The sequence below is a fragment of the Selaginella moellendorffii genome, unplaced genomic scaffold (genome assembly GCF_000143415.4).
Source record: "Selaginella moellendorffii unplaced genomic scaffold, v1.0 SELMOscaffold_7, whole genome shotgun sequence".
In the NCBI taxonomy this organism is placed as follows: Eukaryota; Viridiplantae; Streptophyta; class Lycopodiopsida; order Selaginellales; family Selaginellaceae; genus Selaginella; species Selaginella moellendorffii.
This window is the reverse complement of record NW_003314268.1, coordinates 2,562,594-2,577,629: the sequence shown is the minus strand read 5'-3', so window position 1 is coordinate 2,577,629 and position 15,036 is coordinate 2,562,594. Positions and strand designations below refer to the sequence as shown.

General features: G+C 43.2%; 4 protein-coding genes across 5 annotated transcripts; 2 read left to right on the top strand and 2 right to left on the bottom strand.

Annotated features, from left to right (window-relative positions):
- Window positions 1-5,407: 5,407 nt before the first annotated feature.
- On the top strand, window positions 5,408-7,772 carry LOC112340433 (shootin-1-like). Its single transcript, XM_024671431.1, has 9 exons — window positions 5,408-5,637; window positions 5,683-5,743; window positions 5,795-5,931; window positions 5,981-6,175; window positions 6,246-6,298; window positions 6,354-6,391; window positions 6,449-6,761; window positions 6,821-7,269; window positions 7,329-7,772. Exons 2-9 carry the CDS (start codon window positions 5,718-5,720, stop codon window positions 7,693-7,695), a joined length of 1,578 nt encoding a protein of 525 aa, XP_024527199.1. The 5' UTR covers window positions 5,408-5,637; window positions 5,683-5,717; the 3' UTR covers window positions 7,696-7,772.
- LOC9652500 lies at window positions 7,632-9,199 on the top strand. The gene is made up of 3 exons (XM_024671433.1): window positions 7,632-8,496; window positions 8,546-8,905; window positions 8,963-9,199. Exons 1-3 carry the CDS (start codon window positions 7,754-7,756, stop codon window positions 9,090-9,092), a joined length of 1,233 nt encoding a protein of 410 aa, XP_024527201.1. The 5' UTR covers window positions 7,632-7,753; the 3' UTR covers window positions 9,093-9,199.
- A 1,076-nt stretch (window positions 9,200-10,275) lies between these two features.
- On the bottom strand, window positions 10,276-12,041 carry LOC9634032 (protein HOTHEAD). Its single transcript, XM_024671538.1, has 3 exons — window positions 11,297-12,041; window positions 10,429-11,245; window positions 10,276-10,368 (listed from the first exon to the last, which is right to left on the bottom strand). The coding sequence occupies exons 1-2, from the start codon at window positions 12,039-12,041 to the stop codon at window positions 10,839-10,841; spliced, it is 1,152 nt and encodes a 383-aa protein (XP_024527306.1). The 3' UTR covers window positions 10,276-10,368; window positions 10,429-10,838.
- Window positions 12,042-12,982: 941 nt separating this feature from the next.
- On the bottom strand, window positions 12,983-15,000 carry LOC112345072 (transcription factor TFIIIB component B'' homolog). Of its 2 annotated transcripts, none has more exons than XM_024671001.1 (9): window positions 14,852-15,000; window positions 14,508-14,782; window positions 14,290-14,452; window positions 14,148-14,233; window positions 13,998-14,083; window positions 13,732-13,942; window positions 13,540-13,684; window positions 13,368-13,474; window positions 12,983-13,307 (listed from the first exon to the last, which is right to left on the bottom strand). In XM_024671001.1, the coding sequence occupies exons 1-9, from the start codon at window positions 14,895-14,897 to the stop codon at window positions 13,068-13,070; spliced, it is 1,359 nt and encodes a 452-aa protein (XP_024526769.1). In that variant the 5' UTR covers window positions 14,898-15,000; the 3' UTR covers window positions 12,983-13,067. The 2 variants fall into 2 exon arrangements, with proteins under 2 accessions (XP_024526769.1, XP_024526770.1); XM_024671002.1 differs by having other exon boundaries at window positions 14,296-14,452.
- Window positions 15,001-15,036: the final 36 nt, after the last annotated feature.

The following is a 15,036-nucleotide window of genomic DNA, read 5'->3' as shown; positions in this document are numbered from 1 at the left end:
TTGAAGAATGTTTTACATAGCTATAATCATGTATGGAAAAGTTGTTTTAACTACCATATCTTCATGTTGCTAATCTCTTCGTGAATTGAATTTAAATAGTTTAAATCTATCTATGACAACCATGTCTTAAGTTAGTGATTTCCTTCCTATACAAGTAGCATTTGATTGGAAAGAACTTTCTTTCATTCAGCATAAGTCTCATCCCTTAAACTAGCCTCGAATTCTGTCAAGTCACTCATTCCAAGAAGTTTTATTTTTATTCAAGAGTGCTAGACCCCCCTTTGCCACAATAAACTTGGACGACTAACAATCAAAAAGAAAGTTTCACCTCCCCAAGTGCTTTTATGTTGTATGAGCTTGAATTTAATGATGCAATAAGTGGTGGACATTGTAGACTAGCTTAGGTTTTCCATTTAATAATGTTATATCAAATTTGAGATAACTTTCATTCTGAACTTCAAGCAATAATTAAATAAACTTGTATCCAAAACTTTTTATAAATTTACTTTTCACTTTTCCTTTTCTTTAACCCCATCCTTGGCTCCACTTAATTACTTTATAGTCATTCTTCTTTATGTAATTTGACTTTCCAAAAAAGTCAAGGTGATCATTTTCTTCTTCTTCATCTTATTGATTCTCCTCTTCCTCCTTAAACTCATCTTTAGGAAATTTAAGATTTTCTATTTGTTCAGGATTCTCGGTTTACTCACTTTCTTAAGGATTGTTTGATAAAGCTTGAGAAAAGTTCTTTTGCCCGCACTGTGCCTGTGTTCCTTGTAGCATGGATAGCAGTATTCATGCTAAATATTGCCTTCTTGCATATGTTTGAGCAACTCACTAAAATCTAAAAAGAGCAAGCATAAATATGAAAAAAAAAAACTAAAACTATTAATTGCAAATTAAAGTGGCTAAGTGCAGGAATTAGCCATAAATTAAACAACTATATTTAGCACAACCACATTCAAGCTATTGATTTCAAGCTACCATGAGGGGAGCCACAACACCACTCCTCATGTGGTAGCTCGGGTGGCAAGTCTAAGCCACACCCCATCTTGTGGCAGCCATGGCGGCCCATGCTAGGCAAGCTCAATCCACCATAGGAGCTCAAGCAATGCCATGATGATTCTTGCGGTAGCGAGAAGTGAATGTTTCTTATCTATATGCTTGTTGCTCTTTACACATCTTTCACTCAAAAACCCTAGCTAGCTAGAGCGAGATTTCCATGAGCCATGCAAGGTATCCAAGTAGATAGTGTCACCCACACTTGGATTATGAGCATTGACCATTTAATCTAAAGCCAACTCTTGATCACTTCACCAAGTTACTTCAGTTGTTCATTTATGTTTACTCTAGTCTTGGACTCTTTAATGGTTATATCATCACCCACCACATAGTCACACTGGCCTTTTCTAGCCAAATTAATTCCATTAAAATCTTCCTATACATTCTCCTTACTATACTTTTGGAATTCTTTATAGACTCCCTCCCTAGGGGATGTTTGTGTAAGCTCATGAGTTTGGACTTCCCGGGAGGTCACCCAGCTCAGTACTATTCAAACCCAAGGATGCTTAACTCCAACTATCCCAAGACCCTTAACGAATTGGAAAAGGGGGTGCACTCTTATTCATGAGCCCTTTCCCTCTATATTTGAACCCCATGGACCGTCTCTCAAGTCGTTCTCTTTAGTTGCTTACAGTTTGCTTTAAGCTTTCACCCCACAACCTGTATTAGTATTTGGACTTGAACTCAAACTAAGACTTGGACTTGGTCTCAATCTTAATCTCGACTATGGCCTCAAATTTAGTCTTGGTTTCAGTCTTAGTTTTGGACTTGAACTCCATCTCAGACCTTGTCTTGACCTCCATCTCAGACTTGGCCACAAGCTTCATCTCAAACTCAACTTTGACATTTCAAAACACCATGGCCCAATACAAGCCTCATGGGTACTTCCCCCACCTTCTGCCTCTAGGGTGCTCTAGCCATATGGCTAGAGTGAAATTCTGATGAGGCACATAAGATATCCAAATAAGTAGTGTTATTTGGAGCATTAACCATTCAATTTCCCAAAGGAGCTAGAGCTAACTTTTGACCACTTTACCAAGTAACCCCACTTATCTATTGATGTTCACTCTAACTTTGGACTTCTTAATGGTTATATCATCACCCACCACATGGGTGTAGCCTTTCTTGGTTACACTAACCTTTCCTAACTAAACTAATTTCACTAAAGTTCTCCCCCACACTCTCCTTACTATACTTTTGGAACCCCCTTTTCAGATCGCTTTGGGTTTTCACCTTTGGATTTGGACTCGGACTCAGACTCAGTCTTAATCTTGGTTTCAGTCTCAATCTTAATCTCAATCTTAAACTCAGTTTCAATCTCTATCTTAGTCTCGGTCTTGACACTTTTATATGTCATGACACTTGCCATATGTTGGTCCTTCTTATATCCCTTTCAAGTAACTCGCTTATCGATTATTTTATACTCATTCCTTAAGCACTTATTTGGGAGTTCCACTCCCACTCTTGATTTTCCGAGTTGGAGTTTTTGGTCCAAACATGTTATACTCATTAGACTTCTACCTTAGTCATTAGCATTTGGCATGGTTTCGGCTCCACTGATTTGTTCTTACAGTCCCTTAGATTGCAAATCACATTTGTAGTTGCCTAATAAACATATTTAATTTGAGAAAGTGTAGCAATGTGGATATTTTAGCTCACAATCTTTCCTAATACCAAGGCATAATCTCCTCCAACATGTCCTCTTTCCCTACAATGCTTGATGCATTAGTGAGGACATCTTAAATACCATCATCACAAAACAATTACTTGAAATTGGCCTCAAGGACTTGGAGTTGCTAAGACTGGTTGCCACTCTCACTAACATGGTATGGCATGATTATTTAGTACACAATATAAAAAAGCTTCACCACCCAGCTAAAGAAGTTTGGCAAAGCTAGCAATCATTAAAACCATATTTTCATCCCCATTATTTCTAATGCCAAAGTTTCCTCCAGATGCTAGAGGTCTAGGTTTTTTATTGTTGCTCTCCATCTCTATAACCACATCCAATATTGCTCCAAGCTCCCACAATGTAGAACAAATTGAGCTATATGTCCTCCTTGCTTGCAAGTGTAACAACATTATTGTATTGGCCACTTGTGTTAAGCCATTGCTTCTAGTTGAACAAGAACTTGCATTTATATTATACCCTACACCATGCAATTTAAGAACAACATTTACATAAATATGTTGATGCTATCTAGCAGCTTTGTGACTGGCAGATGTTCCCAAGAAAGGGTGGTTTTAGCCCTCTAGTGCCTTCTTTATTGCTGTAAGAAAATAGTGGATGCTCTAAAGAATATACAAGTTGTATAATGAATGCAATACAAATCATGATCCAATGTGAATATTTGGTATTTCCTCCACTTGAGGCAACTAGTTATCCTCAACATCATCATCTATCTCCATATGGTCTTTGTTTACCTCTCTATACTCATGTTCTCCTTCAATAGGAACTTCTTGGATGCCAGTAGGGAGGTGCATATCCTCTACTACCATTTAGACTTCTATAGATTGGACTTTTATGGTGACATTGTTGTTCTTGGCACATAAATAGCACATAAATGCATGCAAAAACACTAACACTTCAAACCAAGGTAATATATTCTAAAGCCTACCACATTTTATATTAGCCCCAAAAGCTAGACCACATGGTTTTCTTTGCTATCGATTCCAATGATTGGTGAAATGGTGATTTAGGAGGGATCAATGAGCCTCATATACTTATACAATATTGGCTCTGAAATTCTAAATTAAATTACAAAGTAACTAGTAGTTTTAATTTTGGTTGCATCCAAGTGGCAAAATCAATTAGACTTTGATTGGAAGAAATTTTCAAATCCCTGTGCAAATGATGGACATTTTTAACTTTCCTCATAAACATTTCTTCAATGCCACAGCCCTATATTCTTTATCCTCTACCCAATTAGAAAAGGTAAATTGGAAAACTTCCATATATGTCATTGGCAGTTCAACATTGCAACAATGATCTACATAGAAAATAGACTTCAAAAAACTCATCTACTGATCTTGGGTACCAACATCAGAGACCAAGACAACTGCCCTAAGTCAAACAGCAGGCAGTCAAAATTATACTCCATATCTATGCAAGTGATAATAGAAATATGCCATCATGGATGTATTATGGCCATAAAATTGTAGACTAGACAACATGTGGACGGTTTTGTGCCTCGTTGTTCAGACACTTGTGACAAACTTCACAACTATTAAACTATCAATCTTGAATAGAGATATTTATACTTAAATAGACTGGGTTTCAGACTGGAATACTAAATTTATTTTTAGAAGTTTGATGACTTGGCTTTAAGATTTACATAGGTGCAAAAGTTTTACATTATAAGGGGTTAGCAATTCCTCCTAGTGGTTTTATGTTTTAATGCCAGATCCTTGGCTAATTGCGGATCCTTGGAGTAGCATAGAGAGTGATTGTATAGAGAGCTGTAATACTAGTTCCACTGTCAGTAACATTTGCTAGTGAAACTTGAATGTCACCAAAGGTTCCAAGGTAACGGCCAATACCACTGGTAACGGAGAAAACAAACTTGGAGGAGAGAGATCCATCGGCTGTGCCAGAAAAGTATATGCTTCCACTTCCATCCTTGAAAGCTATGGTGCCCGTCTGGAATGTAGAAGTGTTTGTGGTGGCACCAACAAAACCCGTGATTGTCCCTAGCTGGGCTGAGAAGTAATCCAGCGCTTTGGTGAACTTTGCGCTGTACGTTGCCTGGTATCCTGGAGTGTAATTGGGGAACTGCTGTACGGGCCCCCCGGATACGGGGAACTCGGTTTGAGTCTTGCTGCCTACGGTACGCCCAACAATTTGCACGTAAATCTAGAACAAATGCTTAGCGGGATCAGGAAAAAACAAGAGAGAGGGTTTTTCGACCTTTTTTGTGCCCAGCAGATGATACCGACCAGGAAACGATGCAGTAGCCTGGAAAGAAAAAAAGAAGAATCCGAAAATTATTTGTGGAGCTTTAAGTCTTTGAATGTACCCCTGCGATAACAACGCCAATCAGGAGCGCCATGATCAGGAGTTGGGTCATGCTCGGACTATGCAGTGAGTGACAAAGCTCTCCGATAAAATATCAAGTGCTGAGTGTAGAAAGTCGTGATTGCCAACCGCAGGAGAAGAAAAGTTTAAAATCATCTCTGTCGGTGCTCAAAGTCAAACTCCGATATGATCTCTTTATGTTATCTTTTGTGTGACCTCAGAGAAGCTCTAAGTCAAGGTGGTGTTTGCTGCAGTTTACAAAGCTCAAGGATGCCTTGACGCGGTATTTGCTATAGTTCACAAAGCTCTAGGATGCCTTTACAGGCTATTTGCTGCATTGTATGGATGCTGGTTCCAGTCGCATTGTCTCTGAGTCTAGACACAGCGCAAAATGCGATATGGTCCATCATCCCATCAACGCTGGTTGGGGCTTTAGGTCCTCCCAAAAAGAGCTTGGACGTAATTGCGCGCAGTCTGGATATTACAAATTTAGGGTTCTTGGCGGATAGGAGTAGCGAGCTAGGGTTTATTGGCAATGTGATCGCCAAGCAATGCAGCTGGTAAGGCAGTTCCTCTCCATAATCTTGCCTAACTTTGTGACGCAGGCACGAACTTTGGGGAATTTCGTGTTTCTCGAGGGATGAGTCTATGCAGCTCTACTGCCTTGTAAGCGTTAAGCTCCTCAGTAGAAATGCTTAAAATCTTGGAGTCTCGCAGGCCAGCATCACGAGTATCTGCCAGCTCCTGGGACAGAGAAATCCCGCAAAAGAATTCCATTAGATTGTTCCCAGGAAGAAGAGGAGCACTGACGGTGTGTAGCGCTCAACATGACAAGAGTCTGGATGATCAAACTGGTACCAGATGAAATTGAGGTAGAGTGCTGATGCTTTTGCATCTATATAGGTGAAGGCAAGGATAAAAGCTTGAGCGTGCGTCCAAAGAGAGTTCCATGGAACAAGGGACTTAAAATGCTGCCGGGGCCATGCAAGGGTCGGACTCCTGAAGAGCAACTCAAGGTGGAAGAGCTGCGGAGGCAACGAATCAGTGCCGCGAACAAAGGCCGGCTTCCTTGGAACACAGGAAGAAAACATCCACCAGGTTTCTCGATTTGTTTTGTTACTTTCCAACTTGCTGAGCTATCGAGATTTTTCCTTTCTTTCCGCGACAGAGACTATCAAGCGAATCAGGGAGAGAACGTTACTGGCGATGAGAGATCCCAAGGTTTGGAAAAACATATATGATAGCTGCATCTTTTGTCTTTGTTTTTTATGGACAGATCAGGGAGAAGTTGCGGGGGTTCCAGCAAAATTTGAGGTAAAAAATTTCTGCTCTTTTGTTACGCGATGGATTGACAAGCTAGATGTTTTACAGCGCTGACATCAAAGCCAAGATCAGCATCGGGGTGCACGAACACTGGGTAAGAAAGCTCAAGGACATAGCGTTGCAGAAACAATGCCTGGCCGAGTGGCAAGAATGCATTGCAGAGGCTGCGAGACAAGGAGGAGACGACCAAGAGGAACTGCATTGGGATAGTTACGATGTCGAGAGGCAACGGGAGAAAGAAGAAATCAGGCAACTCAAGGATGGCATGCGAGTCACGTCCAGAAGCCAGAGGAGGTTGGAATGGAGTGATGAGCACCGCCGGAAAGTTTCAGAGGCTATCAAAGCCAAGTGGAAATCGGAAGTAAGCTTCAGTTTTTCTTCATTTCCTCGAGGAGCTTAAGATTGCGTGTTTTGGTGTAGGAGTACAGGACCAAGGTGATGAAAGCTCTGAAACAGCGAGTAAGAGACACTAAAGTATCCTCGAAGCCCCGGAGGGAACCACGGCCACCGAGACCGGCAAGGCCTCCAAAGCCTCCGAAACCTCCAAAACCAGTTGGAATTCCACTCGTTGGTGGTGAACCGCGACGAACAGCCGCGGGGGTACGCGTAAACGAGAAGTTTGTGTCCGCGGTTATGGCTGGCGAAGATAAAGAAGCTGCGAATGTGCTCAAGAAGAAGCCACCGGTGAAGGTGAATGGCGTTGCGCATTCTAGGCTCGAGAGTGCGACCGATAAAGCCAAGAAACTTTCTCCCCCGGTACCAACGTTCGTGGACTTGCGAGCGTCGGAGAAGACCGAGAAACTCCGCGAACTGCGGGCGAGTCGGTTGCTGGTTGATACGAAGAAGAAAGAGGCCGCCGAGCGAGCAAAGTAAGTGTTTGGGATTCTCTTATCGTTCCAAAACTCATGGCTGTGTTTTTCACGTATAGAATGTTGATGGCTGAGGCTGAAGCCGCTGCTAAAGCTCTGGAAGCCATCGCGTTCAAAGACCAATTCGCAATGGCATCGCTGCTCGAGACACGCAAGCTGCTAGCCGAGGCCGCGCGATCCATCAAGGCGGTGGAATGCAAGCCCGGGGACGTAAGTATCCTCGCGGGGGATAAGGAGACGCTTGAGCTCGATGACGATCAGAGCTCCAGAAAAGACCACGGCTCGATCGACGTGGCCGCAAAGGCCAACGAGGAAACGTGTACAGATGTCGAGAGGGAGATGCTACAAGAGATTCCGGGCAGTGTTTCCAGAAGGGCAAAGAGATGGCACTGTGGGAGGCTGGTTTACAGGGACGAACAAACATAGATTGCTAAAGGGACGAGGTCGGAGCTATTAAAACGTTTGAAGTTGTCTTTTCCCTTTCATGGATCCTGGGAGAGGTCCTCACGACTATCAAGGTTGGGGAGTTTCAAGAAGGATTGGATGGCATCACCATCACTTTCGGCCCCCAGTTCCAGTTCCTCCGTCTCCATCGCCAACTCCATTCGCTCCAGCTCCAGCTCCATTCCCATCTCCTATTACTCCAACACCATTCCCATCTCCAACTCCATCTCCAACTACTCCAACTCCATTCCCATCTCCAACTCCATCTCCAACTACTCCAACTCCATTCCCATCTCCAACTCCATCTCCAACTCCAACTCCAACTATATCACCAGCGTCAACAAAAACAACAGCGCTTCTATCTTTGATTCCTTTTGTGGTGTTCGTAGGGGTGGTAGCTCTTCTAGCGTTTGGGCTTTGGTGGGTCTTTGAGAGAAAAAGGAAAGATGATGGTGGTGATGGAGATAGGGAAAAACATGAAACTCGAGTCGAGCTAGGTTTTATCAGCTATCGCAACGAAGCGGAGCTCAAGCAAGCCGAGGATGGTTTACTAAGAGGAAAAGAGGGAGACTTTGGGATTGACGTTGGCGCACAGGAATGTTCAGAAGCTACAATACACCATGTAGATTCTATCCAAACTAGCAGCAAGGAGAGAGTTGGTGACGTCAATAGTTGCCATGCACAAGAATCTTCAGAAACTATCCAAACTAGCAGCGAAGATAAAGCTTGCGAGATAGAAGAATTAGGTCATGCCAAGGAACAAGGTGGCGGCGGGAACAATAGGTAAACTTGATTTTATTTTTCTCCTTGATGTTATGCATTTGCATGATAGATTCCAGAAGAGCCAATTCGGGAGGTCTTTGGCCGCAGAGTATGTAGATGCTGCAATGGCTTGCATTCGTAACGATGGAACAGGGACAAATTCCTCGTTTACCGTCGTAAGGATGAGGACCGCACTGATAAAACTCACCCGGGCCATGGAAATTCTGAAGGCGGAGAGCAGTGAGCACGAGGGCCTGTTTGAGGTCTTCAACTTGATGGGATTTGCAAACCTGGAGCTCGAAAATATTCCAGTAGCCTCCTCACACTTCGAGAGGGCAAAGGCGATCGCTGAGAAGAACTTTGGAATGGGGCATCCCAGCATCTTGGCTGCAGCTCTCAGCCTGGTAGCGGTATACTCGTCCATGAACAGGTAGGTATCTAATTTGGTTTTTCTTTGATTTTTATGTTTTTTTTCTGAAAATTTTAGATGGAGCCAAGCAATTAGATGCCAGGCCGAGGTTCTAGAGCACCTCCAGGCACAAAACGTGCATCCAGATGTTCTCAAGGAGCACAAGGCCAAGCTCCAGAGGCTACACGATGAAGAGCTTCAACAGTGATTTTTAGAAGATTACCCCAGTAGCTCAACAGTCAAGCAATGCTCCTTGAGAACAGTTAGAGAGGCTAAGGAGAGAAAACTTTTAGAGTAGAAAATGTAAGATTATTTCAAAACAAAATGACTCATTTGACAATATCAGAGTGATATCCTTTCTAAACAACCACCAAAGTTAAGGTGTTCTGACATTGGTGGGGTTGTATACATGTTATCAACATGTTAAATTCTACTTGCATAGAATCCTTACTATAATCTATTATAGTAGGATCTCATGCAAGTTGTATACAACCTTTGGTTAAAGTTTTTTGAAAAGGAAGTTCATACGAAATCATTTGGTACACTATATTAAGTGTGGAGATTGTCACCACCGGGCCACATTCACTAATCAAAGGTCATTTTGTTCCTAGTTCATATTTATAGCTAGAAAGAATTACTAATAATTAAATCAAAGAGAAAAAAACTGATAAGATGAAGGCTTTGTTGTGAGAGCCATCTCAATAAAGAGTGGATCAAATAAGTGAGTAGAATATATTTCTATATTCTAGGTATTTTCTTTACACAAACCAAACTATCTTGATAATATAATTTTAATTATGTGCTACAATAGTGATATTAATATAACTATTTTATTTTACCTCTCACTTGTCTTGTCTTCTAATTTAGAAAGAAAGAGATAGAAGAATTTATATCCAACCAAATGATCAATATGAACTGAAACTATGGCTGAGAATTTATGTCTGACAAAAATACACTATTTTCCCAAGTTTTTCATTGAAATCACCTCACTAAGATTTGATGGATAAATATGCTCTTTTTATTTAAAGGATTACAACAAAATTAGAAAAGAATATCCTAAGATATACCTGGATAATTCCAAGGATATTAAAAAACCAATCTAAATGAATAATAACCGTCAGATTGAGAATATACTAGAATATTTATATTTTGAGAATAGTGAAACATTTAGTATTATTTATTAATTTAATTCACCAGATTATCTTATTGCATATCAACCATTAGATGGTAGAGTATACTATATAAATTAGAAATACCTGGTAGAATATCCCAAAATATCCGAGCATATTCTAGAAATATATATTCAGAAAACGACATCAATTTTTTTCAAACATAATCCAATCAAGAGTAGACTTCTTAGCTCTGTCTGGTGGTGTTCACATCAGAAGACATTAAAATCAAATGAAGTTTATTTTGTTCATAATCAAGTAAAGCAAAATGACATTTAAGCCTAGGCCTGCTTAACCATTTCCAATCCCATGTACCTGCAGAGGTGATTTAGTTCAACCAAACAAGAATAACGAAAATGAGAAATAATACTGTACCTTGCTAGCATCATGAAAGTCGACTGAGGATTCGTCCCTGGAGAGAAATCAAACACGCTGCTATCAAGCACTCGGAGTTTTTCGACCCCAATAACTCGGTAAGTTCGATCCACCACCTTTCCCACTCTACAGCTACCATGGTAATGCCACATGGTTGCCAGGCCTGTTCGACAGTATAGTGCGAGTGTTGTGTTGATGGTTGGCTTTAGTAAAGGATTCCTTCGATTTGGAGCAGCCACAATGCCACCAGAAGGCATGGGCTGTAAACCAGTGATGAAAGGCCTGAAGCTGGAAGTCAGTAAAACTTCTTCAAGTGTGTTGGCTCCACTCACGCACGTCTGCATATCAACAGAGTCTTTGAAGTAGTTAAAGGTGACTTGAGGATTATCATCAGCATTCAGAGTTAAAAGTCAGATCTCTCCACTTGAACGAGGCTTAGCAACCTTCTGCGTGACCACAACGATTGGACTCTGCTGCGGACTGCTTAACCCTTCGAAGTATGTTCCAGATGGATCGATCCCCACACTTTGAATGAGGGAAACTTCAACTGGGGATGGTGAGTCGATGTAGACTCTGGTGGATGGATTGTCAACTATGTGTTTTCCAACATCGGGGGAATCCGCGACCACTTTGATTATCTTAGCTTGAAGGTGGTCTCTGGGACCAATTCCACTAAGCATGAGCAGCTGAGGAGTGCCTATTGCACCTGCTGTGAGTATCACTTCACTTTTGGATGAATTCCGGAGAAGAACAGTATACGTTTTCCCAGATAAACAGCCTGTGACTAGAACACCTACAGCTCTTGGAGTACCAGAACCTATTTAAGAGAAACGAAAACACGTCAAACTTATAAAAACTGAATAATTACCTGAGAAGATGATCTTCTGAACAAGAGCGTTTATCACAACTTGGACGTTGCTCAGATTCGCATACAGGGGCAACAAGTTTGATGCAGGCCTCCGAGTTCCATTCCCATCAAAGAGAGTGCCTCCAACCTTCGCTCCTGGAAGGTGATCGTAAGTTACACCATTATCGGGCGTCACACCAGCTTGGAGCAGCGCATTCTTGTAAGCGGTCTGAAAGGGTCCAGTCCGAGGCAGCGATGATATCCCGTTCTCAAGCCACTCATAAGATGCATTCACTTGAGCGTAGTCATCCAAGCCCACGATGCTGTCTATCTCGGACTTTGGTGCGCGAGTCATGAAGCCACCGTTGATGGAGCTTCCTCCCCCAAGGACTCTTGCTCTTGCATTTAGTACCAGGTCTGTGGTCAGAAATGCTTGAGAATGAGCTAGATCGAGCATGCTCACTGCAAAATTCTCCTCTCTCATCAGCACGGGATATCCATACGGGGAGTCGCCTCTTTCCAGCAGCACGACTTTGAACTTTTGCGACAGAGTTGCCGCTAGTGCACATCCACAAGCACCTCCTCCAACAATGATGTAGTCATAGCCTTCTGGTGCGAATCTGGCATCTGCTGCTTCTTCAAAAAATGAGAAGTTTAGAGCCAGAGTAGCGGGAACTGAAAGTAGAGTTAGCACAACTACAAAGTAGCGTGATGGGGAGAAATTGTCACGCATGACTTCTTTTTCATTTGCTTCGGTTACATGCATGGGTATTTAAATTGGTGCATTACCTAATTTTAGGTTGAACAACTCATAGAATCTTTCCTCCATAAGTTTTTCTTTTCCCCTTAGGATTAGTATGGTGCTTTCGTGCTCTTGCTATGCAACTCAAATCCAAGTGCTGGAGTTCTATTTCCACGACACGATCGATCTAATCAATTCCAGGAGCATGCATGCGGCTTGTTCACCATGACTAGCAATTCCACGGTGGCTTTCGTCCCGGGTGGCAAGTTTGGAGCGATCGACGATGTTCTCACCAAGGGTCCATCCCATCGCGTGACCCGAGATTGTGGGACGAGCCAAAGGGACGTACGATTCCACCAACACCATCACCCACAACCGGTTTGTTCTTGACGCTTGTGGTGGCTGTATTCGAGGATGGTAAAGAGTAAAACAAGTTGATATTCACGAGTCTTTCATGCTCTATATGTAAGCTATTTCCTGACTGATTGGTGCGTGATTCCTAGGGACCTAAGCAGATTAGCAACTGCTACCTTCCACATGCCCTCCTTGATCTGTTGCTCATATTCCCTGGAAAAGCTGTGCCTCACCCAACACCAAAATGCAAAGATGTCTACTGTTTGTTTGTTATGGTTTTGATGTTAATCACTCCATGCTATTTGGTGAAAGTATTTAAATCATGTTTTACCAACATTATATGCAAAAATCCTTAGAATCTTTGGCAAGGGCACAAAAGTACCAATGGTAATAAGCTGATCCAGTGTCGATGAAGTTTATCAACATCATGTGGCTACCATACAAAATGGAAGCTCAACTTGGTCTCCTAATATATCAAATGGGTAAATGGATGGGCAACATATAGCACACATATCTCACGTTCAACCCATCAATGATAATATAGCACAATGTAGGCCATCCAATATCTGGACATGGTTTATCCTGTTTGCCATCCTAACACAAAACTAATCTGAAACAAAAATAGAGAATGTACTCAAAAAAAATTTGGACAGAAAAATTCTGAATGCCTAAACGTTAGCTCTGAAATCAGTCACGTCACGTGTATGCAAATGGGAGCTCCGTCTCGTACGCAAACAGGGCCGGCGGTGGTGGCGTTGCAGCGGAGTAATCCGGTTTACATTCTCGCCGCTCTTCCTCCTGCTTTGGCACAGACGTTTCCTCCATCACCATCTCCTCGTAGCTACATTCATCCTCCTCGTTACCATTGCCTCCATTCTCTTCGTTACCATCATGCTCAGCGTTTGCCATGTCCTCCTGGACGGGCTCGCCAGCGCCCTACACAGAGAACAACAAAGGCTTCGTAGAAAAGGGGGAAAGAAGAAAAGCCAACCTCACCTTGGTAGCATTGATATCCCAAGTGAAATCAAACTCGTCCTCTGCGGTCGCTTCCGCGGCTGCTGCTGCCTTGAGCTTGTTCACAAGCTCCTCATAGTGAGCCAAATCTGGAAATTGACATCGTTAACACTGGTTTGACAAAAGATGGAAGGTAAAATGCTCAGTAACACACCTCCCCTGGGTTGGAGAATTGTCTGCGACATACGCCTTGGATTCTCCTTCTCTTCCTTCTTGTACTTCGCTTTTATCTGTTTGCGTGTCTTCCCCGGAAACAGGCATTTTATGACAGCAAAATCAGTGCCAAACTGCTGAACAGACTGATCAAACGGATGTTAGACTGGCGCAAGTACTTTGGCTTTTGTACCTTGTAAAACATGTCAGTCTCTTCAGGCTTCCATCTATCCCTTGGGATCTTGTCCATGTAAGAATGATAATTTAGTTTCGTTGTTGTCTCGTCTATGCGCCTGTAGGATCCAACGTCGTCTTGGTTGAAAGCCCTCGCGTCTACTTCCAGGCTCTGCTGATTAATAACGATCTTTCCATCCACGACCTCGACTTGCGGTGCTAGAGGAACCCTGTCGAAACAAGTCAAGTAAAGAAAGCGCAAAACGAAAGAAACTAAGCACATACGCTTGCTCCTTCTCTCTATCCCGCTGCTCGGTTGCGCCAGCAGAGGCTCGCTGTTCCTGCTTCTTAGCGGCCTCCTCCTTTTGCTTCTGTTAATGCATAAGTTCATCAGAAAAAGAAAGCAGGTCTTCTTTGAGAAAAAAACAGACTCACCTTCCTCTCCTTTGCTTCCGCAAGCTTGATAATATCTTTCATAGTCATCGTCGCAGGATCGATGGCCTCGTCAACATTGATATCAGCTGTGGATAAAATGTGTATGTGAGAGCCTGAACTGGGATACAAAAGAAAGACGTACATCTACCTCGCTTTTGGCGTGGAGATGGGCTCCCTGACGCCCTCTTCCTTTTTCCCTTGGAGCTCTCACCCGTCTCGCTGGTGGAGGGTGGCACCACAGAAGGCGGCCGCTGTTTCTGGCTAGAAGCCGATGGCCCGGCAGAGGTTGAAGGCCCGGAAGGATCCTTCCATGAAAAGCAACCGTCAAGAAAGAAACAAAGAAAAGAGAAATACTCTTACCAATCGGGCCGATGGAGGCAATGTAGATTGCGTGCTCCGCGATGATACCCCTCGAGTTTCTCTCAGGGCGGCTGGCGGATTACTGGGGGCTGGAGCCCCAGATGTTGCCGCTGCTACTGGAGCCGGAGGAGCTATCGGAGCTACTGGCGCCGCCGGAGTCGGCGATGGAGGTGGAACAGGCGATGATTCCTGTGTAGGCGCGATATTTTCATCCGCGGCAGCGGCTTTTCGAGCTCGCGGCTTCACCTTTGGCTGGAATGCAGCGGAGCGACTAGCTGGAGAGAAGAAAGAAGAAGAAATTCCACGAATTCAATCACAGGAACCACAAGAAACCAAGCACTCACAGGGAGCCGCTCCAGCCGCATTCAGCGCTTGCAGCGATGACAACATCCTCGCAGCTCGCGCCGCGCACCGCCGGCGCTCCTCTCCCGCGCTTCCCTCTGTGTCCCTCGCCCGTGAATTACATAGCGGATAAACCCTAACAAGAGAGAAAGATAAGGGCTTTCTTGCAGGCCGTCCGATCTATCTA

Coding starts and splice junctions, on each gene's coding strand:
- LOC112340433 (XM_024671431.1), top strand. CDS start 5,718: ATGAGTCTATGCAGCTCTACTGCCTT. Junction 6,176..6,245: donor AGGAAGAAAACATCCACCAG/GTTTCTCGATTT, acceptor TTTCCGCGACAG/AGACTATCAAGCGAATCAGG. Junction 6,392..6,448: donor GGGTTCCAGCAAAATTTGAG/GTAAAAAATTTC, acceptor GATGTTTTACAG/CGCTGACATCAAAGCCAAGA.
- LOC9634032 (XM_024671538.1), bottom strand. CDS start 12,041: ATGCATGTAACCGAAGCAAATGAAAAAGAAGTCATGCGTGACAATTTC. Junction 11,246..11,296: donor TCAGAAGATCATCTTCTCAG/GTAATTATTCAG, acceptor TCTCTTAAATAG/GTTCTGGTACTCCAAGAGCT.
- LOC112345072 (XM_024671001.1), bottom strand. CDS start 14,897: ATGTTGTCATCGCTGCAAGCGCTGAATGCGGCTGGAGCGGCTCCCT. Junction 14,453..14,507: donor TGCCTCCATCGGCCCGATTG/GTAAGAGTATTT, acceptor TTTTCATGGAAG/GATCCTTCCGGGCCTTCAAC. Junction 13,685..13,731: donor AGACTGACATGTTTTACAAG/GTACAAAAGCCA, acceptor CCGTTTGATCAG/TCTGTTCAGCAGTTTGGCAC.
- LOC9652500 (XM_024671433.1), top strand. CDS start 7,754: ATGGATCCTGGGAGAGGTCCTCACGACTATCAAGGTTGGGGAGTTTCA. Junction 8,497..8,545: donor GGTGGCGGCGGGAACAATAG/GTAAACTTGATT, acceptor TTTGCATGATAG/ATTCCAGAAGAGCCAATTCG. Junction 8,906..8,962: donor GTATACTCGTCCATGAACAG/GTAGGTATCTAA, acceptor TGAAAATTTTAG/ATGGAGCCAAGCAATTAGAT.